At 42.3% G+C, this 25342-nt stretch overlaps 2 protein-coding genes across 5 annotated transcripts in view; both read left to right on the top strand.

The window, feature by feature from the left end:
- LOC133170841 (interleukin-27 subunit beta-like) overlaps positions 1–25342 on the top strand; it is a 131157-nt gene that overhangs the window by 98631 nt on the left and 7184 nt on the right. For 2 of the 4 annotated variants that reach the window (XM_061304018.1, XM_061304010.1), the window contains exon 5: positions 7561–7724. In XM_061304018.1, coding sequence (XP_061160002.1) covers positions 7561–7724 — 164 coding nt within the window. Of the gene's footprint in view, positions 1–7560; positions 7725–17375; positions 17640–25342 lie in introns of those variants that run through there. The other 2 variants (XM_061304036.1, XM_061304027.1) reach the window with 2 other exon arrangements.
- Positions 10068–17153, top strand: LOC133170834 (uncharacterized). Its single transcript, XM_061303998.1, has one exon. It carries the CDS (start codon positions 10464–10466, stop codon positions 16518–16520), a length of 6057 nt encoding a protein of 2018 aa, XP_061159982.1. The 5' UTR covers positions 10068–10463; the 3' UTR covers positions 16521–17153.

The following is a 25342-nucleotide window of genomic DNA, read 5'->3' as shown; positions in this document are numbered from 1 at the left end:
ATTAGCAAATTTGTGCCTTTTATTTCCCCATTCATTCTTAATGGCAATGTCAACCCGAGCCAGTTTCCTGTAGTGGGTTCGATTCCCACATTGGGCGTCATTAATTATTTTACTCTTTATTCTTCCCGCTTATCATTTTCAACGCTTATCATTTGTAACTAACATTCGCATTCAACATTCATTACATTAAGCAATTTCCACCACTTTGATTACGTATTCGCATTCAACAAACACATTCATTACATTAACCAATTGCAACCACGACATAGTAAGGGACTCAATTAGCTCGTGGGAAACACAAGTGATTCCAGTACACGAGCATCATTCCCGAGTGGTATCAAAACCCGCGTCAGTTCGATTCCCACATTGGGCGTCATTATTTATTTTACTCTTTATCCTTCCCGGTTATCATTTTCAACGGTTATCATTTGTAACTTTTGTCATTCGCATTTAACATTCATTACATTAAGCAATTTCCACCACTTTGATTACGCATTCGCATTCAACAAACACATTCATTACATTACCCAAATTCAACCATCACTGACGTAGGAACCTGATTAGCTCAGTTGGAAACACAATGGCTATGTCAACCTGCGTCAGTTTCCTGTAGTGGGTTCGATTCCCACATTGGGCGTCATAAATTATTTTACTCTTTATTCTTCCCCCTTATCATTTGTACCTTTTTTGTAACATTTGTAACATTTCATTTTTAACGCTTATCATTTGTACCTTTTTGTAGCATGTATTTGTAACATTTTCCCATTTATTTCACAATTATTTATTTTCCCTTTATATTCTTCCCGCTCATCATTTTTAACGCTTAACGTTTGTAAATTAACATCTGCCTTCGCCTTCACACGCAATTTCTTCCGAAATTGCAATTCTAGTTATTATTATTATTCTACTTATTCTGCCCACTTTTTCGGCGCTTAACTACTTCCACATACTTCAACCGATTCACTCCATTCCACTTTTCACTTATTCCAAATATTCATGGCAACACTGCTTAGATTTTTTTCCTTCCAAAAATTTTCCGTTTTCGCAAAATTCACAAATTTACGGCGATTTTTGCCCCATTCATTCTTAATGGCAGATTCAACATTTCACATTTATGTTGTTCCAGTTTGAAATTCACATAATTCAACACATTCAAATCACATTGGGGACATTCCCAAACTTGCCAAATTCAACATTTTCACGTTTTCATCTTTTATTTTGAAATTCACACTCTATTCCTTTTTCCCTTTTCCCTTCTCATTTCTACATTTTTCAACCGATTCAACCCATTCCAACTTTCAACTGTTCATCTTTTCTCTACCTATTCCACAACTTCCCACTTACCAAAAACTTCACATCTTTTATTTTGAAATTCAACCAAAATTCTCTAAAATTTCCTTTTTTCTACTCTAATTTCTACATTTTTCAACCGATTCAACCCATTCCAACTTTCAACTGTTCATAATTTTTCTACCTATTCAACAACTTCCCACTTATCAAAAACTTCACTTCTTTTATTTTGAAATTCACACCCAATTCCTTTTTCCCTTCTCATTTCTACATTTTTCAACCGATCCAACCCATTCCAACTTTCAACTGTTCATCATTTTTCTACCTATTCCACAACTTCCCACTTACCAAAAACTTCACATCTTTTATTTTGAAATTCACACCCAATTCCCTTTTCCCTTCTCATTTCTACATTTTTCAACCGATTCAACCCATTCCAACTTTCAACTGTTCATCATTTTTCTACCTATTCCACAACGTCCCACTTACCAAAAACTTCACATCTTTTATTTTGAAATTCAACCAAAATTCCTTTTCCCTTCTCATTTCTACATTTTTCAACCGATTCAACCCATTCCAACTTTCAACTGTTCATCATTTTTCTACCTATTCCACAACTTCCCACTTACCAAAACTTCACATCTTTTATTTTGAAATTCAACCAAAATTCTCTCAAATTCCGTTTTTGTACTCTAATTTCTACATTTTTCAACCGATTCAACCCATTCCAACTTTCAACTGTTCATCATGTTTCTACCTATTCCACAACTTCCCAAAAACTTCACATCTTTTATTTTGAAATTCACACCCAATTCCTTTTTCCCTTCTAATTTCTACATTTTTCGACCGATTCAACCCATTCCAAATGCATTCACCTTATGCTTCCCACATTCACTCCCATTCACCCCCACTTCCACTACGCTTACACATTCAACCCTTGACCCCCAATTCCAGTGTGGCGGCCATCTTGGATTGACCCTCAAGTGCCCCCAATGAACCCAGAATGAACCGGAAGTGCCCCAAATCAAACCGAAAGTGACCCCAAATAGACCGGAAGTGACCTCAGGTAAACCGGAAGTGACCCCAAATCAAACCGGAAGTGACCCCAAATGTACCGGAAGTGACCTTTTTAGACCGGAAATGACCCCTAATAAACCGGAAGTGACCTCCGACGAACCGGAAGTGACCCAAATTAAACCGGAAGTGACCCAAATAGACCGGAAATGGCCCCGAATAGACCAGAAGTGACCCCAAATAGACCGGAAGTGACCTCTGGTAAACCGGAAGTGACCCCAAATCAAACCGGAAGTGACCCCAAATGAACCGGAAGTGACCTTTTTAGACCGGAAATGACCCCAAATAAACCGGAAGTGACCTCAGCTAAACCGGAAGTGGCCTATATTAAACCGGATGTGTCCCAAATAAACCGGAAGTGGCCCAAATTAGACCGGAAATGACCCGAATCAAGCCGGAAAGGACCTTATTTCAACACTAAGTGCCCCAAATAGCTACATTTGCGCTAATGTCTTCGTTTTTTGTCCGATTTAACCCGTTTCAACATTTTTACCCCAAAAGTGAACCTCCTGAGGCTGTTTTTTTTTTGTTTTGTTCCAAATTTAGAAAGATTTTGGCGCAATTGCTTTTTTTTATTTTCCCATTCATTCTCTATGGGGATTCAACATTTGCTCTAACTTCTACATTTTTTAACTGATTCAACCCGTTCCAACTTTCAACTGTACATCTTTTGCCTACCTATTCCACAACTTCCCACTTACCAAAAATTCGAAATTCAACCAAATTCTCCAAAATTTCGTTTTTCTACTCTAATTTCTACATTTTTCAACCGATTCAACCCATTCCAACTTTCAACTGTTCATCTTTTGCCTACCTATTCCACAACTTCCCACTTACCAAATATTCCAAACTTTCAATTTTGAAATTCACTACAAATTCTCCAAATATTCTACATTTCTCAAGTAATTCAACACGTTTCAACATCGTTCGGCAGCATTCCCCGAAAAAGTTATTCATACATTTCGCCTTCACACGCAATTTCTCCAGAAATTGCAAAATTCTAGTTATTATTATTCTACTTATTCTGCCCACTTTTTCGGCGCTTAACTACTTCCACATTCTTCAACCGATTCACTCCATTCCACTTTTCACTTATTCCAAATATTCATGGCAACACTGCTTAGATTTTTTTCCTTCCAAAAATTATCCGTTTTCCCAAAATTCACAAATTTATGGCGATTTTTGCCCCATTCATTCTTAATGGCAGATTCAACATTTCACATTTACGTTGTTCCAGTTTGAAATTCACACAATTCAACACATTCAAATCACATTGGGGACATTCCCGAACTTGCCAAATTCAAAGTTTTCACGTTTTCACTTTTAAAATTTGCATAAAATTTTGCAAAATTTCATAAAATTTCGTTTTTCACTTCTAACTTCTACATTTTTCCACCGATTCAACTCATTCCAACTTTCAACTATTCATCTTTTGCCTACCTATTCCACAACTTCCTACTTACCAAAAACTTCACCTCTTTTATTTTGAAATTCAACCAAAATTCTCTAAAATTTCCTTTTTCTACTATAATTTCTACATTTTTCAACCGATTCAACCCATTCCAACTTTCAACTGTTCATCCTTTTTCTACCTATTCCACAACTTCCCAAAAACTTCACATCTTTTATTTTGAAATTCACACCCAATTCCTTTTTCCCTTCTCATTTCTACATTTTTCAACCGATTCAACCCATTCCAACTTTCAACTGTTCATCATTTTTCTACCTATTCCACAACTTCCCACTTACCAAAAACTTCACGTCTTTTATTTTGAAATTCACACCCATTTCCTTTTTCCCTTCTCATTTCTACATTTTTCAACCGATTCAACCCATTCCAACTTTCAACTGTTCATCATTTTTTTTCCTATTCCACAACTTACCAAAAATTTCACATCTTTTATTTTGAAATTCACACCCAGTTCCTTTTTCCCTTCTCATTTCTACATTTTTCAACCGATTCAACTCGTTTCAACATCATTCTGCAACATTCCTTAAATATTTATTCAACTTCTTCACCTTCACACGCAATTCCTTCAGGAATTGCAAATTCTAGTTATTATTATTATTATTCAACTTCCGCTCACTTTTTTGACGCTTAACTACTTCCACATACTTCAACCTATTCACTCCATTCCACTTTTCACTTATTCCAAATATTCATGGCACGTCTGCTCACTTTTTTTTCCTTCCAAAAATTTTCCGTTTTCGCAAAATTCACAAATTTACGGCGAATTTTCCCCATTCATTCTTAATGGCAGATTCAACATTTCACATTTACGTTGTTCCAGTTTGAAATTCACATCATTCAACACATTCAAATCACATTGGGCACATTCCCAAACTTGCCAAATTCAACATTTTCACGTTTTCATCTTTTATTTTGAAATTCACACCCAATTCCTTTTTCCCTTTTCCCTTCTCATTTCTACATTTTTCAACCGATTCAACCCATTCCAACTTTCAACTGTTCATCTTTTCTCTACCTATTCCACAACTTCCCACTTACCAAAAACTTCACGTCTTTTATTTTGAAATTCAACCAAAATTCTCTAAAATTTCCTTTTTTCTACTCTAATTTCTACATTTTTCAACCGATTCAACCCATTCCAACTTTCAACTGTTCATTATTTTTCTACCTATTCAACAACTTCCCACTTACCAAAAACTTCACTTCTTTTATTTTGAAATTCACACCCAATTACTTTTTCCCTTCTCATTTCTACATTCTTCAACCGATTCAACCCATTCCAACTTTCAACTCTTCATCATTTTTCTACCTATTCCACAACTTCCCACTTCCCAAAAACTTTACGTCTTTTATTTTGAAATTCACACCCAATTCCTTTTTCCCTTCTCATTTCTACATTTTTCAACCGATTCAACCCATTCCAACTTTCAACTGTTCATCCTTTTTCTACCTATTCTACAACTTAACAAAAACTTCACATCTTTTATTTTGAAATTCACACCCAGTTCCTTTTTCCCTTCTCATTTCTACATTTTTCAACCGATTCAACCCATTCCAAATTTATTCACTTAATTCACCTTATGCTTCCCACATTCACTCCCATTCACCCCCACTTCCACTATGCTTACACAATTCAACCCTTGACCCCCAATTCCAGTGTGGCGGCCATCTTGGATGACCCTGAAGTGCCACCAATGAACCCAGAATGAACCGGAAGTGCCCCAAATCAAACCGAAAGTGACCCCAAATAGACCGGAAGTGACCTCAGGTAAACCGGAAGTGACCACAAATCAAACCAGAAGTGACCTTTTTAGACCAGAAATGACCCCTAATAAACCGGAAGTGTTCTCCGACGAACCGGAAGTGACCCAAATTAAACCGGGAGTGACCCAAATAAACCAGAAGTGACCCAAATCAAACCGGAAGTGACCCCTAATAGACCGGAAGTGACCTCAGGTAAACCGGAAGTGACCCAAATAAACCGGAAGTGACCTTTTTTAGCCAGAAATGACCCCAAATAAACCGGAAGTGACCATAGCTAAACCGGAAGTGACCTATATAAAACCGGAAGTGACCCAAATAAACCGGAATGGACACAAATTAGACCGGAAATGACCCGAATCAAACCGGAAGTGACCTCATTTCAACACTAAGTGCCCCAAATAGCTACATTTGCGCTAACTTTTTCGTTTTTTGTCCGATTTAACCCGTTTCAACATTTTTACCCCAAAAGTGAACCTCCTGAGGCCGTTTTTTTTTGTTTTGTTCCAAATTTAGAAAGATTTTGGCGCAATTGCTTTTTTTTAATTTTCCCATTCATTCTCTATGGGGATTCAACATTTGCTCTAACTTCTACATTTTTTAACTGATTCAACCCGTTCCAACTTTCAACTGTACATCTTTTGCCTACCTATTCCACAACTTCCCACTTACCAAAAATTCCAAATTCGAAATTCAACCAAATTCTCCAAAATTTCGTTTTTCTACTCTAATTTCTACATTTTTCAACCGATTCAACCCATTCCAACTGTTCATCTTTTGCCTACCTATTCCACAACTTCCCACTTACCAAATATTCCAAACTTTCAATTTTTAAATTCACCACAAATTCTCCAAATATTCTACATTTCTCAAGTAATTCAACACGTTTCAACATCGTTCGGCAGCATTCCCCGAAAAAGTTATTCATACATTTCGCCTTCACACGCAATTTCTCCAGAAATTGCAAAATTCTAGTTATTATTATTGTTGTTGGCGGGAAAATCAAGTATTTTTAAATGACCAATAGACTAAAAAAGTCTGATCCCTTTGTGGAGTTCCTAGGTGGTTGTTGAGTGGGTACAGGAATTAACACACGCATTTGACTTTCACGTCAGCGACACAAGAAAGTATTATTCCTACCAAAATTGTCTAAATACAGCAAGCCAATTCTCTAAGTGGACCTCTGGGTCACATCTGTCCTTAACTGCGAAGGTAACGATGCAGCGTGAGGAAAAATGTATTTCCCTGACCCACTTTTTATAGAGAACATGTCAACAAAAGGACATGTCTTGCTGTTTGTACGTGTGTTCATGGTTGTTGGCAGCCGTGAAAATAATAGTGTGTGAGGCTGGTCAGCAAGCCCTACTGCATTGATAATTCAGGAGTGGTCATGTCCTCCCTTCGTGGGGCTGAAGTTTCCCAAATGGGGATAATTAGTGCGCGTTTGGTGTCTTTAAGTTATCTTATCCTCCACGTGGGATTGATGTCTGGGGCCCCCCTCCTCTGCTTTGGGGGTTTCCACTGCAAGCTCCATCTGAGTTCACTATAGTTTCTCCAAACATTCTCCACACATTCTCAGTAAATGAAAAGTAATTACAGTCATCCTTCGCTCCTTCGCGGTTCATATATCGTGGCCTCAGTACATCGCGGGTTTTAATGAAAACAATGAAAAGAAATATTGCGGATATATTCGGCGTTACTTGGGCGCGGGGCTTTGTCTGCCCATATGATTTTACAGCACACGATTGACCGATAGGAGACCAATGGGAACATGTTGATCTGTATCCTTGCCGATGATTGGCTTAGAGCTGTAAGAGCAGCTCTAAATAGGCTTTATATAATCTCCTGCTACTAGTGATGTGCATTCCAGTTCTTTTGTGTGAACTGAATCTTTAGAATCAGTTCACTCAACAGAATTGTTCACCGAATTGAAACACTTCGCAACTTTTTTTATGTTTTTGCAGTGAAACCCGACCCACCTGTGGATGTCAAGGTGTTGGCCTACCATGCCAGGAATGTGCTGGTGGGATGGTCGGCGCCCCCGACGTGGTCTCACCTGGATATGGTACCCCTCAAGTATCAGATCACATACCAATGGGACCACAAGGGCCGAACCAAGTCTGTCAGTGTAAGTTCAAAGACCACACTCGTTTTACACACACACACACACACACACACACACACACACACACACACACACATACATAAAAATTTTAAAAAAAATTCCCCTCTCACCCTCCGCGGGTGGTCTCCCACTCCAAGCTCGGGTCCTCTACCAGAGGCCTGGGAGCTTGAGGGTTCTGCGCAGTATTTTGGCTGTTCCTAGCACTGCACTCTTCTGGACTGAGATGTCTGATGTTGTTCCTGGAATCTGCTGTAGCCACTCCTCCAGTTTGGGGGTCACTGCCCCAAGTGCCCCAATGACCACGGGCACCACCGAGGCCTTCACTTTCCAGGCCTTCTCAAGCTCTTCTTTGAGGCCCTGGTATTTCTCTAGCTTCTCAAGTTCTTTTTTCCTGATGTTGCCATCGCTTGGTATTGCTACATCCATTACAACGGCCTTCTTCTGCTGTTTGTCCACCACCACAATGTCCGGTTGGTTCGCCATCACCATCTTGTCAGTCTGGATCTGGAAGTCCCACAGGATCTTGGCTCGCCCGTTCTCTGCCACCTTAGGGGGTGCTTCCCACTTTGAACTTGGGGCTTCCAGTCCATACTCTGCACAGATGTTCCTGTACACTATGCCAGCCACTTGGTTATGACGTTCCATGTATGCTTTCCCTGCTAGCATCTTACACCCTGCTGTTATGTGCTGGACTGTCTCAGGGGCCTCTTTGCACAGCCTACACCTTGGGTCTTGTCTGGTGTGGTAGATCTTGGCCTCTATTGCTCTGGTGTTCAGAGCCTGTTCCTGTGCAGCCATGATGAGTGCCTCTGTGCTGTCCTTCAGTCCAGCTTTTTCCAGCCATTGGTAGGATTTCTTGATGTCAGCCACTTCACTTATCTGTACCATGTAGGGGTTTGTCCTCCCATGATGGTGTCTCTAGCCACTCCTCCTCTGTTTGCCATTGTCTGAGACATTCACTGAGCACGACATCCGTTCGGGCCTTTTCCTTGATGTACTCATGGATCTTGGCTGTTTCATCCCGAACAGTGGCTCTCACACTCAGTAGTCCTCGGCCTCCTTCTTTGCGGCTAGTGTACAGTCTCAGGGTGCTGGACTTAGGGTGGAACCCTCCGTGCATGGTTAGGAGCTTCCGTGTCTTGACATCTGTGGTCTGAGTCTCTTCCTTTGGCCATCTTATTATTCCTGCAGGGTATCTGATGACTGGCAAGGCGTAGCTGTTTATTGCCCGGATCTTGTTCTTGCCATTTAGCTGACTTCTGAGGACTTTCCTTACTCGTTGTAGGTATTTGGCTGTGGCTCCTCTCCTTGTGGCTTCATCGAGGTTGCCATTTGCTTGTTGGATACCAAGGTACTTGTAGCTGTCCTCAATGTCTGTTATTGTTCCTTCTGGGAGTGAGACCCCATCTGTATGGACTACCTTCCCTCTCTTTGTCACCATGCGACCGCACTTCTCTAGTCCGAATGACATTCCAATGTCTGTGCTGTAGATCCTGGTTGTGTGGATCAGTGAATCGATGTCTTGCTCGCTCTTGGCATACAACTTTATGTCATCCATGTATAGGAGGTGACTGATGGTGGCCCCATTTTTGAGTCGGTATCCGTAGCCAGTCTTGTTGATTATTTGGCTGAGGGGGTTCAGACCTATGCAGAACAGCAGTGGGGACAGAGCATCTCCTTGGTATATGCCACATTTGATGGAGACTTGTGCAATTGGCTTGTAATTGGCCTCAAGGGTTGTTTTCCACAGTCCCATCCAGTTTGCAATGAAGGCTCTCAGGTTCCTGTTGATGTTGTACAGTTCCAAGCATTCAGTGATCCATGAGTGTGGCATGGAGTCGTAGGCTTTCTTGTAATCAATCCAGGCAGTGCACAGGTTGGTGTTGGAGCCAATTTAGTTACCTTAGATTAAATTCTTACTTTTGTTTAAGATTCGCTGGCCTTGGGCCATGGACCGTTATTTGACAAAGCATTTGGTCACCTGATCAGTCACCTGATCAGGGAAATAAATAGGCTGCTCCCACTTGGTAGTTAGTCTCAGTTAGACAAGGAAGGAAGACAGTAGTGACATAGTTTTTTACCGCTAAAAAGCCCGCTTCAAGCTACTTCAAGTTTGCCCCAGGCTTGTAGCTCTTGGAATTTAGGAACCAAACTTTAGTTTACTTCTTTGAACCCTTTATGTTGAAACCTTAGTTGATTTACAAACGATTTGGATTTGTACCTGTGTGCCACCTGTTTGCCTGCCTGCCATTCCCTCTCCCCCCTATCCTTGCTTGGCCTACCACCTTTGCCTGCCTGCCATTGCCTCTCTCCCTCGGCCTGCCTGCCTGCCATCGCCTCACCACCTTTGCCTGCCTGCCATTGCCTCTCTCCCTCGGCCTGCCTGCCTGCCATCGCCTCTCTACCTCGGCCTGCATGCCTGCTTGCCTCCATTTGGACATTCTACCTCCACCTTCAAAAGGGTATGAGCAACAGCTGTACACAGTGTTTTAAGATAAGCGTGTGACAAGAACTATACAACATCTAACCTTTGAAACTGACACTCACAAATAAGTAAAAAACTATCATGAAGTGCTTAAAACATGGAAACCCAACTTGAAATAGGATTTGTTTGACAATGGGATGTGGATTTATTTGAATTGTGTGTAGCCACACACTTGGACATACTGGATTTTGGAACACATCCTTGCATTTAAGTGGAATTTCCGGTGTTATCATCACTTCAATTGAAATTGTTGGAAGATGTCTCGGTCTGGGTCACCTGAAGTTGAAGTTGCTCGTTCTCACACAGAGGATGTTAATGTGCAAATCATGGCTGAACAGCTGTTGAGGCAGCACATTGCAACCCGAAAGGGAAAACTGAGTTTTTGCACAAGAAAACAAAATGAGTTAAAGCAATTTATGGATAATGCCAGCGTTGCTGATATAGACAAAGGCATTAAAGATCTTATTGATGCACTGGATGAATTTGACAAAGCTCATGTGTTGGTGCAAGACATGTTGGCTGGTTACGAAAGGCAAGAAGATCATGCCCAATGGTATGAACCAAAAAAGAAGTCTTTCTTATATTTTCTTGAAAATGCACAGACATTCAAAGGCAGTCTGTCTCAGCCATTACCTGTTATCACCCCTATGGACAGTGCTTCTAACACATCCAGAAAGTCAGGGAGTTCTTCTAAGTCAGGGGCACCATCACTGTCATCAGCTCGTGTAAAGATTGAAGCAGAAAAGGCAGCTCTTCTGGAACGTGCTGCTGGGCTAAAGAAAAAACACGCTCTTGAGCTGCAAAGGATGCAACTCCAAGGTGAAATAGAACAGAGCGCCATAGAAATTGACATTGCTGCAGCAAATGCAAAAGTGAAGGTTTTGGAGAATTACGAAAAACAAATAGAAATAAAAGGAGGCTCTGTTTGTCGATCAGAACCCAAGGATAGCATGAATTCTTACCTGGAGGCGCATGGAAAGGAAACTTATATAGAACCGGAGATTTCAATTGAATATGCAAATATACACACTGTCCCCAAGACTCCTCTTCAAATGCTTACAGCACAAAGACAAACCCAATTCCCCTATCAATTACCTTCTAAGCAACCTCAGACTATAGCTGCCACCTCCATAACAGCCGGTGTAGCAGCCCCTTCCATTCCTACGGCTGCTGCTTCCACTCCCAATACGGTAGCAGCTACCTCTGCTCCCACTGTGGTAGTAGCCACCCCTGCCCCCACGACAGCAGCAGCAAGTCTAACCTCACACTCTGCACAGCCAATTAAGAATAGCGGTTTAAGTGACATTGCAAACCTCTTTATGCAGCAACAGCGGTTATCTTTGCTTCCCACTAGGGATATACCTGTTTTTGATGGGGAACCTTTGAACTTTAGGCCTTTTATGCTAGCGTTCGTGCATCGAATTGAAAATAAGGCTATAAGTAATCAAGACCGCTTGTATTACCTGGAGCAATACACTTCTGGCCAATCAAAGGAACTGGTGAGAAGCTGTTTGCATATGAGTGCAGGTGATGGGTATGCAGAGGCTAAACGATTGCTGGAGTACCATTACGGCGACAAGATAAAGCTTACTAATGCATACATGGAGAAAGCCATGAACTGGAGCACCATTAAGGCAGAAGACGGAAAGGCATTGTACAGTTATGCACTCTTCCTTCGAGCATGCTGCAACCTGTCTCGAAGTCTGCAGGATATGGAGGAGCTTAGTCTACCCTCTAACCTGAGGCTTCTTGTCTCAAAGCTTCCTATTAAGTTGAGGGAAAGATGGCGGTCAAGAGCATTTGACATCATGGAGCAGAGACAAACCAAGGCTACCTTTTCTGACCTGGTTACCTTTATTGAAAGACACGCCAGGATCATGCAAGATCCTCTCTTTGGTGACATCCAACAGCCACTTTCTACAAAGAAGTTCCTGCAACCTAAACCTACGTCAGATTCAAAGCTTCCATTTAAAACCAAAGGTAGTTTTGTAACTGCTGTGGCAAATACTTCCGCCTCGGCCAAAAATGATGTCCCCAAGCAACAATCTGCTAATAACAAGTCTCCTGTTACAAGCAGTTGTGCGATTTGTAATGAAACGCATTCATTGACTTCATGTAAAGAGTTGCTCTCTAAGACACATGAAGAGCGTGTTGATATTTTGAAGAGAAAAGGTGTCTGTTTTGGCTGTTTGGTAAAGGGCCACTTGAGCAAAGATTGTAAACGGCGCCTTACTTGTTCTGTGTGTTCTAAAAGGCATCCAGACATACTGCATATTCAAAGGACAGCTGATGGAATCACAGACCACAAGGGGAACCCCAGTGGGTCTGAGATGGCAATAAATAGTGGATTGGTCTCACTGGAAAATGGAAACATTGGATCCAGTGACGATCACTGCACCTTAGCTATTGTACCCGTTCAAGTGAAGCTGAGTAAGTCCAACCATGTTGTCCAGACGTATGCATTCCTTGATCCAGGCAGCTCCGCCACATTTTGCACTGAGAGTCTCCGACGACGTCTAAATGCAAGAGGAAGAAATCACAGGATCCTTTTGCGAACTATGGGTCAAGAGAAACCCACCGACAGCATCGTCGTCAGCGGCTTAGAAGTAAGCAGTCTGGAAGGGAAATTGTTCTATGGACTGCCTGATGTTTACACACAGAAAGAAATCCCAGTCAGCAAAGGCCACATACCAAAGCAGAAGGATGTGAAGAAATGGCCACACTTGAAGGATGTATTTCTGCCTACCATTGATGCTGACATCGATCTCTTGATTGGAACAAATGTGCCCAAACTCATGGAGCCATGGAGGGTGATTAATAGTAACGGCAATGGACCTTTTGCAACCAAAACCCTGCTGGGCTGGGTTGTCAGTGGTCTCCTCCATGATGAGCACACAAGTCTGAGTAAGCAAGGCAAGACATATGTTTACACCAATAGGATTTCTGTGGAAATTGTACGTGACCTTCTGGTGCAGCAACTCAACCATGACTTTCCGGAGAGTACATATGAAAAGGAAGAAATGTCTCAAGAGGATCTGAGATTTCTAAACATAATGAACACCTCAGTCAAAGTACAAGATGGACACTACCAATTGCCGCTGCCATTTAAAGGACATCCCAGAATGCCCAACAACCGTATGATGGCAGCACAGAGGGCTGAGCTTTTGAGGCGCAAGTTTGGAAGGAACACCATTTTTTGGGAAGAATACACATTGTTCATGAACACCATGGTGAAATGTGGACATGCTGAACTCGTCCCAAACCAGGAAGAGCCACAGAATGGCAAAGGCTGGTACATACCCCACCATGGAGTACGTCATCCCAAAAAAGGAAACTTGCGAGTGGTTTTTGATTGCTCCGCATCTTACCAAGGAACATCTCTCAACAATGAACTCTTGAAGGGCCCAAATCTTGCAAACTCCTTAATTGGTGTCCTGCTACGTTTCTGCCACGGGAATGTAGCCATACTGGCAGATGTGGAGAAGATGTATCATCAGGTAAAGATACCACCAGAGCATGTTGACTTTTTGCGCTTCTTGTGGTGGGAGGATGGCAACACGTCTCAGCCTCTCATGCAATACAGGATGACAGTGCACATCTTTGGCGCAACATCATCAGCCAGTTGTGCCAGTTATGCCTTAAAGAGGACAGCTGAGGATAACAAAGGAAGCTTTTCAGCTGAAGCAGTGAACACAGTCCTCAACAACTTCTATGTTGATGATTTGCTGAAGTCTGTGGATACAGAGACCGATGCCATTCAACTGTGCAAGGAGTTGAAAGCTCTGTGTGCAGCAGGAGGTTTCAATCTCACCAAGTGGTCCAGTAACAGCCGAAACGTCTTGGTCCACATTCCTGAATGTGAAAGGGCTAAGGGAGTGAAGGACTTGGACCTAGACCTGGACGACCTGCCACTAGAAAGGACCTTTGGTGTGCACTGGAGTGCAGAAGATGATGTCTTCAAATTCCACGTGGCTCTCAAAGAGCAACCATGCACCAGGCGAGGCATCCTGTCCACGGTTAGTTCAATCTATGACCCGCTAGGATTTCTTGCCCCAGTGACTTTCCCAGCAAAACATCTGTTGCAGGAACTTTGCAAGCTGAACCTTACCTGGGACGAAGACATACCGAACACTCATGCACAATCCTGGAAACGTTGGCTGCATAGCCTTCGGACTCTTACAGCCTTCAACATCACCCGCAGTTTCAAACCAAAGAACTTTGGAAAAGTTGAACATGCACAATTGCACCACTTTTGCGATGCAAGTGAAGTAGGATATGGCATGGTGACGTATCTGAGGTTGGTCAGCAGTAAGGAGCAGGTACATGTGAAGTTTGTGATAGGGAAATCAAGAGTGGCACCGTTGAAATTTATGACAATCCCACGTCTGGAGCTGACTGCTGCAGTGCTGGCAGTTCGTGTAGAAGGGATGCTCGTAGAGGAATTAAAAATGGACTTGGAACCAGCCGTGTTTTGGACAGACAGTACGACAGTGTTGAAATACATAAAGAATGACAATAGACGATTTCACACATTTGTTGCAAATCGTGTAAATACAATCAGAAGCAGGTCTGATGTATTACAGTGGAAACACATTCCTGGAAAATTGAACCCAGCAGACTATGCATCCCGCGGATTAAACACTGCAGACTTTCTGAAAGGCAACAACTGGATCAATGGTCCCAAATTCCTGAAAGACTTAACCCAGCACTGGCCCAACGTACCTGTCGACCTTGCTATTCCTCCAGATGACTCAGAATTGAGAAGAGAAGTTCAAGTACATGCCACGTTAGCCAGTACCCATGATCCAACTAGTGTGTTACTGAATTACTTCTCCACTTGGAATAAACTCAGAAGAGCCGTTGCCTGGTTCCTGAAGCTGAGGAGTTTGCTCACACAATGTGTTCTCAAAAGAAAGGGGGCCTCAAAGGCAGACATGGCTGGCCCTAAGACACTCTCTGTTCAAGACCTGGAAGAGGCAGAAGAAGCCATTGTGAAGTTCTGCCAAAATCAAGGATTTCCACAGGAGATGGCATCCTTGCACAACGGAAGGAATGTCAACCGGAAAAGCTCCATCTTCAGACTGGACCCAGTCCTTGACCATGGCTTATTGAGGGTTGGTGGTCGCCTGAGCAGGATGGCTATGCCAGAGGTACCGAAACATCCAGCTATCTTGCCTAAAAGGCATCACGTTTCTGAGCTTCTGCTTCAACACATTCATCAGCAAGTTGGCCATTGTGGCAGAAATCACATCTTGGCAAGTTTAAGGCAAAAATATTGGATTCCTTGTGCAAATTCTCTTGCAAGGGAAATTGTGAACAATTGTGTCCCCTGCAGGCGGAACTTTGCACGTGCAGGTGAACAAAAGATGGCCGATCTGCCAATTGATCGTTTGACCCCTGACCTCCCTCCATTCTCACATGTTGGAGTGGATTACTTTGGACCAATAGAGGTGAGAAGAGGGCGTGGCATGGCAAAACGTTATGGCGTGCTATTTACTTGCCTGACTACTAGAGCAGTCCATTTGGAAGTAGCACACTCATTGGATACAGACTCTTGCGTGAATGCGTTTAGGCGCTTCATAGCCAGAAGAGGCCAAGTAAAAGAATTAAGGTCGGACAATGGAACTAACTTGATCTCTGCTGAAAAGGAGCTACGGGAAGCACTGAAACGATGGAACATGGATCAAATTGAGCGTAGTCTTATCCAGAAAGGTGTCAAGTGGACGTTCAATCCTCCAGCTGGTGCACACCATGGAGGCATCTGGGAGCGCATAATAAGAATGGTGAAAAGGATATTATCCTCCATCACAAACCAGCAGTCTTTGGATGATGAAGGTTTAGTAACAGTAATGTGCGAGGTTGAATCCATCCTGAACAGCCGTCCTTTGACAACCGTTTCCAGTGACCCTAATGACTTGGAACCACTGACGCCTAATCACCTACTGCAGCTAAAGGTCCAGCCCGTGCTTCCACCAGGAACATTCAAACAGGAAGACTTGTACGCCCGAAGGCGATGGCGGCAAACACAGTATATCGCAGATCTTTTCTGGACACGGTGGATACGGGAATATGTTCCACTCATGCAAGAACGATCCAAATGGTCCCGCATCAGGCCCAACTTTGGTGTGGGAGACATTGTTGTGATAGCTGATCCTACAGCACCGCGAGGCTCATGGGTGATCGGAAGAGTAATCGAAGCCATAGCAGATTACAAGGGCCTTGTTCGTTCTGTGAGACTGCAAACGAGAACCAACCAGCTCTTACGGCCCATCAGCAAGATCTACCTGTTGGTAAAAGCCAACAACCAACATTGAACAAAGACTGCGCATGTGCTTACATTTGCATCACATTCATACACTGATACTTGCACACATTTGTAGTATAATTGGACGTAAAATTTAAAATTAGAATTAAGAAATTAACATTGTTTATTTTTTGAAAATTGCCCCCATTGTGAATATTTTGTTATAGCCACACGTGGTAGCTATAAGGGGCCGGATATGTTGGAGCCAATTTAGTTACCTTAGATTAAATTCTTACTTTTGTTTAAGATTCGCTGGCCTTGGGCCATGGACCGTTATTTGACAAAGCATTTGGTCACCTGATCAGTCACCTGATCAGGGAAATAAATAGGCTGCTCCCACTTGGTAGTTAGTCTCAGTTAGACAAGGAAGGAAGACAGTAGTGACATAGTTTTTTACCGCTAAAAAGCCCGCTTCAAGCTACTTCAAGTTTGCCCCAGGCTTGTAGCTCTTGGAATTTAGGAACCAAACTTTAGTTTACTTCTTTGAACCCTTTATGTTGAAACCTTAGTTGATTTACAAACGATTTGGATTTGTACCTGTGTGCCACCTGTTTGCCTGCCTGCCATTCCCTCTCCCCCCTATCCTTGCTTGGCCTACCACCTTTGCCTGCCTGCCATTGCCTCTCTCCCTCGGCCTGCCTGCCTGCCATCGCCTCACCACCTTTGCCTGCCTGCCATTGCCTCTCTCCCTCGGCCTGCCTGCCTGCCATCGCCTCTCTACCTCGGCCTGCATGCCTGCTTGCCTCCATTTGGACATTCTACCTCCACCTTCAAAAGGGTATGAGCAACAGCTGTACACAGTGTTTTAAGATAAGCGTGTGACAAGAACTATACAACATCTAACCTTTGAAACTGACACTCACAGGTTGGTGTGTCGAGTCTTGCAGTCTCGGGCGACTGTTCCGTCAACCAGCAGCTGGTGTTTGGCTCCTCTGGTATTGCTGCCTATGCCTTTCTGTGTTGTGCTCATGTATTGAGCCATGTGCACACTTATCTTAGCCGCTATGATGCCTGACATGATCTTCCATGTTGTAGGGAGACAGGTTATTGGCCGATAGTTGGATGGGACTGTACCCTTCGTGGGATCCTTCAGGATCAGGATTGTGCGTCCTTCAGTTAACCATTCGGGGTGAGTTCCAACTTTTAGTAGCTGGTTCATTTGTTCTGCTAGGCGCTCATGGAGTGCAGTGAGCTTCTTAATCCAGTAGGCATGGATCATATCTGGCCCGGGTGCTGTCCAGTTCTTCATACCTGAGACTCTCTCTTGGATGTCTGTCACAGTGATGGTAACTGGGTTCTGCTCAGGGTGGTTGCTGTGGTCTTCTCTTAGAGAGACTAGCCATTGTGCCTCCCTGTTGTGTGATGTGTTCTTCTCCCATATGCCCTTCCAGTATTGCACAGTCTCCAGTCTTGGTGGGTCTGCTCTGCTGTTGTTACCCTGCCATTGAGAGTACACTTTTCCTGGTTGGGTTGTGAAGAGCCTGTTTATTCGCCTGGCTTCACTTTCTCTTGTGTATCTCTTTAGGCGGCTGGACAGGGCTAGGAGCCTCTGTTTGGCAGTCTCCAGTGCTTCAGGTACGTTCATCTGGCTGTACTTCTTGGGTGCTGGTTTCTTCATTGCACCTTTCTGGATCTCCGATAGTTGGCTCACGTCTCTCCGCACTGTCTTGATCTTAGCCTCCAACCTTGTTTTCCATGGTGGGTTTTGTATCTCATGCTTGATATTGTTCTTGTAACCAAGCATCTCCAGGATCACTGTTGCTGAAGTGTATATCAACTCATTGGTTTCAGTGATGGTGGTTGTAGGGATTGCTCTCAGTGCTGCATTCAGATTTTCAACCAGATCTTCTGGTGGTGCTTCTCTTAGCCTTTGTAGTTGGCGTCGGGGTTGGCCGCTGTTCATTCGAGTCATGATCTTATTTTTCAGGTCAGTTGCTGACTTGTTCAGGCTTGCATATTCTCTTGGAGCTGTGTACCCAATTACTTGGGCAGTTGATGTTGACTCCTCTCTGACCTGGTATTCGGGTTCCTGTGTGACTTGGCATCTGTGTTGTACCTCGTCAATCTCAAGTTGTGATATCAATTGCCGTTTCTGGATATTGGAGCACTGAGTTACTAGTTGTTTAGCGGTTAGTGTTGAGTGTGGATATCGCCCTTGCCATTGCTCCCACATTCGCTTCATGTACCCTCTCTGTCTTGGTTCACTGGAGTAGTAGCACTCCAACAGTGTTAGGTTCTCACATCTCGCCCATTTCCGCCTTGTTCCAGTAGCCCACTTTACATCTAGGCGTTCTGGTTCCCCAACGCCTGACGCAGACCTTGTTTGTCCGGGCGACGTCTGAGCCGGCATCTCATTTGATTCTTTATCTCTCATCATGTTTATGAGGTAGGCGATATCGTCAAGGGTCTTGCCCACAGACCCACACTGGATGATGGTATGGCTCCGCCCCGACCTGGTCTCGAACCCGGGTCCCGCTGGTTGATAGTCTGGCGACTATCCTACTGAGCTATCCAGCCGACATATATATATATATATATATATATATATATATACATACATATACATATACATATATATATATATATATACCGTTTTTCCCATGTATAATGCGCCCCCATGTATAATACGCACCCTAAAAATGACATGTCGATGCTGGAAAAAAGCCTGTACCCATGTATAATACGCACCCAAATTTTGACTCCTACTTAAGTCCGTAAATGTAAAATTATTTCAGAAAAAAGATCATCTTTGGGAACAACCGGATGTTATTCTGCCGGTCAGTATCACTGCGCATGCACTAGCAAACTCGATAGCGAAGAAAGGTTTCGGATTTGTGTAGGGTACATTGTGACAGCAAACGAGCAGGTGATCGAGCAAGCGTCTGATACGAGAGCATTGTGTTCGTATGGAGCGTGTTTGAAGTGAACAGCAGAGAAGAAAGCGCATCTGTAATGGCGGCCTCCGTATCATATCCGGATAAAAAAATAAATAAATCTAAAAAAAACAATTTTTTTTTTTTAGATTTATTTATTTTTTTATCCGGATATGATACGGAGGCCGCCATTACAGATGCGCTTTCTTCTCTGCTGTTCACTTCAAACACGCTCTTTTGTTCTTTTGTACCCATGTATAATGCGCACCCCAGATTTTAGGACATTAAATTAGTTAAATTTTGCGCATTATACATGGAAAAAAAACTGTATATACGGGTATATATATATATTTATATATATATATATATATATATATATATATATATATATATATATATATACACACTACACACCAGGGCTGTGGACTCGGTTCGGACTCGGGGACTCGGACTTGGTCGGACTCGGTCATTTTTGCCGGACTCGGACTCAGTGCTGATTTTGACCGAGTCCACCGAGTCCGACAATTAAAGAAAAGAGACAAGACTCAGCCAGAGAGTGTCAGGTTACAGTCAGCGTGGTAGGAGTTGGAAGAAGCAGTAAAAACTCCACCAAACCCGTCGTAATGACCCGTGATATATGTTATATCTTTACTATTTTCCAGGTTCTTAGATAGCAAGAATAGGTCGGACAACGACATGAATGATAACTGCTTTATTCCTTACTCACAGTGCGTTCACAGGGCGTACCACAACAACACAGAATGCGCCCATCCCACTTCCGGGGTTTTTCTACTACGGAATTTGAGTTAGCTCAAAATACACAACATCCCTTCCCCTCTTACAATGAACGTGCTATATGCACCTATAACTTGACATCTTCAAGATCTATCAATAACTACCATTAAACAATTATCATATATGGTCCAGACAATTATGACAATAATGTTCCCATGAAACCTTAACTTTGGGTGAGGGTGGACTACCTCGAATTATACCGAATTATAGTGAAAAACCGATGTCGTACAGCGTCGTACGGCGTCAGCACTATGTTGTTTTCAATAAAAACATGAAGAACTCACGTTTGCGTCAGTCAATTTTAATTTTTATAAAGGATTATTCTCATTTGATGTCTTTAAATTCATCCGCGTCCTGCCATTGAAGCGGGGTGCATTCAAAAACCAGTCGTACAGACGGAAACGTTTTGTGATCAAATCTTTCATAACGAGAATGATTTGAGTGAATTGATTTGAATGAATAATTGAGACGAAATTTCAGTTCTGAAGGCTCCTTTTGTCCCAAACAAAGTGACAGATGGTGGGGAGGGGGGCTAAAAATTGTAAAATCAATTCACTCAAATCATTCTCGTTATGAAAGATTTGATCACAAAACGTGTGTGGCTTTTTCTTAAATGAACACGTTTGACATTGCTATCGTGTCAGCTTTTAATTACCGTTTTTTTCCGTGTATAGTGCGCCCCCATGTATAGTACGCACCCCTAAAAACGGCATGCTGATGCTGGAAAAAAGCTTGTACCCATGTATAATACGCACCCAATTTTTATGAATTTTTTTAAAAATGTTTTTTAATTTTTTTAAAAAAATTTTTTACCGTTTTTTTCCGTGTATAGTGCGCAAAATTTTACTAATTTATTGTCCTAAAATCCGGGGTGCGCATTATACATGGGTACAAAAAAAAAAAAAAAAACAATTTTTTTTTTTTTAATTTTTTTTTTTTTTTTTTTAAGTCCCAATGATCGTCACACACGCAGGGAGGCAATGGGTCCCATTTTTATAGTCTTTGGTATGGTCTTAACTAGGCTGGATGTAATTTTTTTTGTTGGCGTTGATTTCTCCGACTGCCCATAAACGCACCACCGCGCTTCGTGCGCGCACGGGACAGCAAACGAGCAGGTGATCGAGCAAGCGTCTGATACGAGAGCATTGCGGTCGCATGGAGCGTGTTTGAAGTGAACAGCAGAGAAGAAAGGCAAAGTGTTGTGAAATAAAATGCACAGAACGGATGCGCAAGACACGTCAGCTATATAAAGAGCGAGAGTTGTTTTCTTCCTATTAGTTTCAATTCACAGTTTAATTAGCAGTTTCAATCAGCAAATAACAAAATGCGTATTACAGGTAATATTTTATTTCACAACACTTTGCCTTGTTCCTTTGGTCTCTGCTGTTCATCCTAAAACACAAAGGCGCTCTTTAAGCAATGCGACAGTGAGCGCCCGGCGCGCTGCACCAAATTAAGCTCCCTGCGCAGTGCGCACTGAGGTCCACTTAAATTTTAGAAAGTACATCAGGACTTTAAAAATATCTTCTAAATTTCAGCGACGGCTCTGTCACAATAATCGACCAGCAGTTGGGCGGTCGGCGGCGCGCTGCGATTGAGCGTTCTCTCGCGCACTCTCTCTCTCGCTCTCTCTCGCTCTCGCACACACGCAAACCGGATATCATACGGAGGCCGCCATTACAGATGCGCAGAACGGATGAGCAAGACACGTCAGCTATATAAAGAGCGAGAGTTCTCTACCTAAATCCGTATTACAGGTAATATTTTATTTCACAACACTTTGACTTGTTCCTTTCTTCTCTGCTGTTCACTTCAAACACGCTCCATGCGCACGGAGCGCGGTGGTGCGTTTACGGGCAGTCGGAGAAATCAACGCCAACAAAAAAAATTACATCCAGCCTAGTTAAGACCATACCAAAGACTATAAAAATGGGACCCATTGCCTCCCTGCGTGTGTGACGATCATTGGGACTTAAAAAAAAAAAAAAAAAAAAAAATTAAATTTTTTTTTTTAAAAAAATTCATAAAAATTGGGTGCGTATTATACATGGGTACAAGCTTTTTTCCAGCATCAGCATGCCATTTTTAGGGGTGCGTACTATACATGGGGGCGCACTATACACGGAAAAAAACGGTAATTATTATTTTTTTTTTTTTTAAGTCCCAATGATCGTCACACACGCAGGGAGGCAATGGGTCCCATTTTTATAGTCTTTGGTATGGTCTTAACTAGGCTGGATGTAATTTTTTTTGTTGGTGTTGATTTCTCCGACTGCCCGTAAACGCACCACCGCGCTCCGTGCGCGCACGGGACAGCAAACGAGCAGGTGATCGAGCAAGCGTCTGATACGAGAGCATTGCGGTCGCATGGAGCGTGTTTGAAGTGAACAGCAGAGACGAAAGGAACAAGGCAAAGTGTTGTGAAATAAAATATTACCTGTAATACGGATTTAGGTAGAGAACTGAACTCTCACTCTTTATATAGCTGACGTGTCTTGCGCATCCGTTCTGCGCATCTGTAATGGCGGCCTCCGTATGATATCCGGTTTGCGTGTGTGCGCGTGTGCGTGTGTGCGCGTGTGTGCGAGAGCGAGAGAGAGCGAGAGAGAGAGCGCAAGAGAGAACTCTCAACCGTAGCACGCCGCCGACCGCCCAACTGCACCGCGCTGGTAGCATTATTGTGACAGAGCCGTCGCTGAAATTTAGAAGATATTTTTAAAGTCCTGATGTACTTTCTAAAATTTAAGTGGACCTCAGTGCGCACTGCGCAGGGAGCTTAATTTGGTGCGGTCGCGCAACCGCAGCGCGCCGGGCGCTCACTGTCGCATTGCTTAAAGAGCGCCTTTGTGTTTTAGGATGAACAGCAGAGACCAAAGGAACAAGGCAAAGTGTTGTGAAATAAAATCTTACCTGTAATACGCATTTTGTTATTTGCTGATTGAAACTGCTAATTAAACTGTGAATTGAAACTAATAGGAAGAAAACAACTCTCGCTCTTAATATAGCTGACGTGTCTTGCGCATCTGTTCTGCGCATCTGTAATGGCGGCCTCCGTATGACGTCCGGTCCGCGATGGAGATTAAAAACAAACAATATTTGACAATAACACACCCTCAAGGATTGCACCAACGCATCAAACGATGTGTCGTCAATTATGTATTTTACTGACTAAGTGTGTTGGCCAGGATGGCTGAATGCGATGCGCGATTGACAACAAACAAGAAGAAAGGTGAGTTTTATTTCGGGGGAGATTTGTCATGTCTCGTCCCCAGTTTTGCTATGTGTCTAGGTTGCCATAGTTTCTGTTCGCGTCGCCCCTCTCTTCCTGTGTCACCTCAATCGATGTAACGTGTTTTGTATCTAAGTCCTGTCTGCCCCTCGCTCACCGTTGGATCATTGCATGTGTTACTCTCATTCTGTTCCTGTCTTTGGTAATGTCACCCTGTCTTTTTGTTCCACGACTTTGTCGGTCAGTCCTGTTGTTGGTTTTGTTGTACCATGACTTTCTTTAAAAAAAAAAAAAAAAAAAAAAAATTAAAAAAAAAAAATTAAAAATGTTTTTTCTTTGTACCCATGTATAATACGCACCCCAGATTTTAGGACAATAAATTAGGTAAATTTCGCGCACTATACACAGAAAAAAACGGTATATTGCGCTGTCATGTTAAAGCAAATTAATAAATCCAACAATATTAATTTGCTTTGAAAATACCTGAGTAATAAAATAAAACGGATGGATGGATGAATGATGATCACAATTAAGTATAAAGTCTCCTTTGTAATATATACTCCTTGTAGCCTGTACCCAAAAAGAGGAGTTTCTTTGCATCGAGGTTTATGCAAAGAGCTCACGTAATTATATTGTTGTGTTTTGGTGAAGTGAATGAAGGTTCCGTCTGTACGACTGGTCTTTGAATGCACCCCGCTTCAATGGCAGATCCTTCCTTTATATCCTTTATAAAAATTAAAATTGACTGACGCAAACGTGAGTTCTTCATGTTTTTATTGAAAACAACATAGTGCTGACGCCGTACGACATGTTTTTTTTTCGCTTTCCAAATAAGGGGTCGTCACTAATTATTTGTGTTTAGATAAATGTCTGAGCTATAATGGTGTAATTAATGATTAAAACTTGAAAGTATCTGTTTATTGTATTCGTTTATATGTTTAATAAAGACAAAGCCATCCCAAAACTGTTGTAATTATTTAGATTTTGATCTAAATTAGCCTTGAATAAAGACTAAGCAGTCACATGAATTAACAGAAAAAAATGGACAGCCGGACTCGGACTCGGACTCATGGCCAAGAGGCCGGACTCGGACTCGGTGCAAAAATCCGACCGAGTCCACAGCCGTGCTACACATATATATATATATATATTTATAATAAATCGTATATAGATAGATAGATAGATAGATAGATAGATAGATAGATAGATAGATAGATAGATAGATAGATAGATAGATAGATAGATAGATAGATAGATAGATAGATAGATAGTACACACACACACATATATATATATATTAGGGGTGTAACAATTCATCGATACACATCGATTAATCGATATAATGCTCTACGATTTATTGGCATGTGTATATATATATATATATATATATTAGGGGTGTAAATCGCGGGTTTTGTCACGATACGATATAATATCGATATAAAGAACTACGATACGATATTTGCCGATATCTTAAAGCCTGCTGCGATTCATTCACGATATATCGCGATATAATGCTCTACGATCGATTTTTTTTATTTTTATAAAAAATATAGAACAATATCCTGATTTATAACGATTCATACGCAAAATCAACAAGGTACTGCAAACTCTTTATTTAGGAAATTACAAGAGTATTGTAGTATACAAATTGCTTACTTTAACACTGAACTTTGATGTCGTGTTTTTTCTTTAAATGTGCGGCGAGATTTGTGCTCCCTGAATATTTGATCACCGCATGGCAGGATTTACAAACTGCACGTGTCTTGTCCGTTGAGCCATCTTTTCTTTGGAATCCAAAATGCTTCCAAACGAATGACTTGAAGCCTAAAGGGGAGCAAATTTCCTCGTCTTTTTGGACACTAGCCATAGCACCAGCCCAGGAGCCGCGTACTAGTTGTCGACTCCCCTTTCACGTGCCTGCTCTGCTCACAACAC

Source organism: Syngnathus typhle, linkage group LG2, assembly GCF_033458585.1.
Source record: "Syngnathus typhle isolate RoL2023-S1 ecotype Sweden linkage group LG2, RoL_Styp_1.0, whole genome shotgun sequence".
NCBI classification, from domain to species: domain Eukaryota; kingdom Metazoa; phylum Chordata; class Actinopteri; order Syngnathiformes; family Syngnathidae; genus Syngnathus; species Syngnathus typhle.
Note: the sequence above shows the minus strand (reverse complement) of the source record. Positions and strands in the feature narration are given on the sequence as shown.

Coding starts and splice junctions, on each gene's coding strand:
- LOC133170834 (XM_061303998.1), top strand. CDS start 10,464: ATGTCTCGGTCTGGGTCACCTGAAGTTGAAGTTGCTCGTTCTCACACA.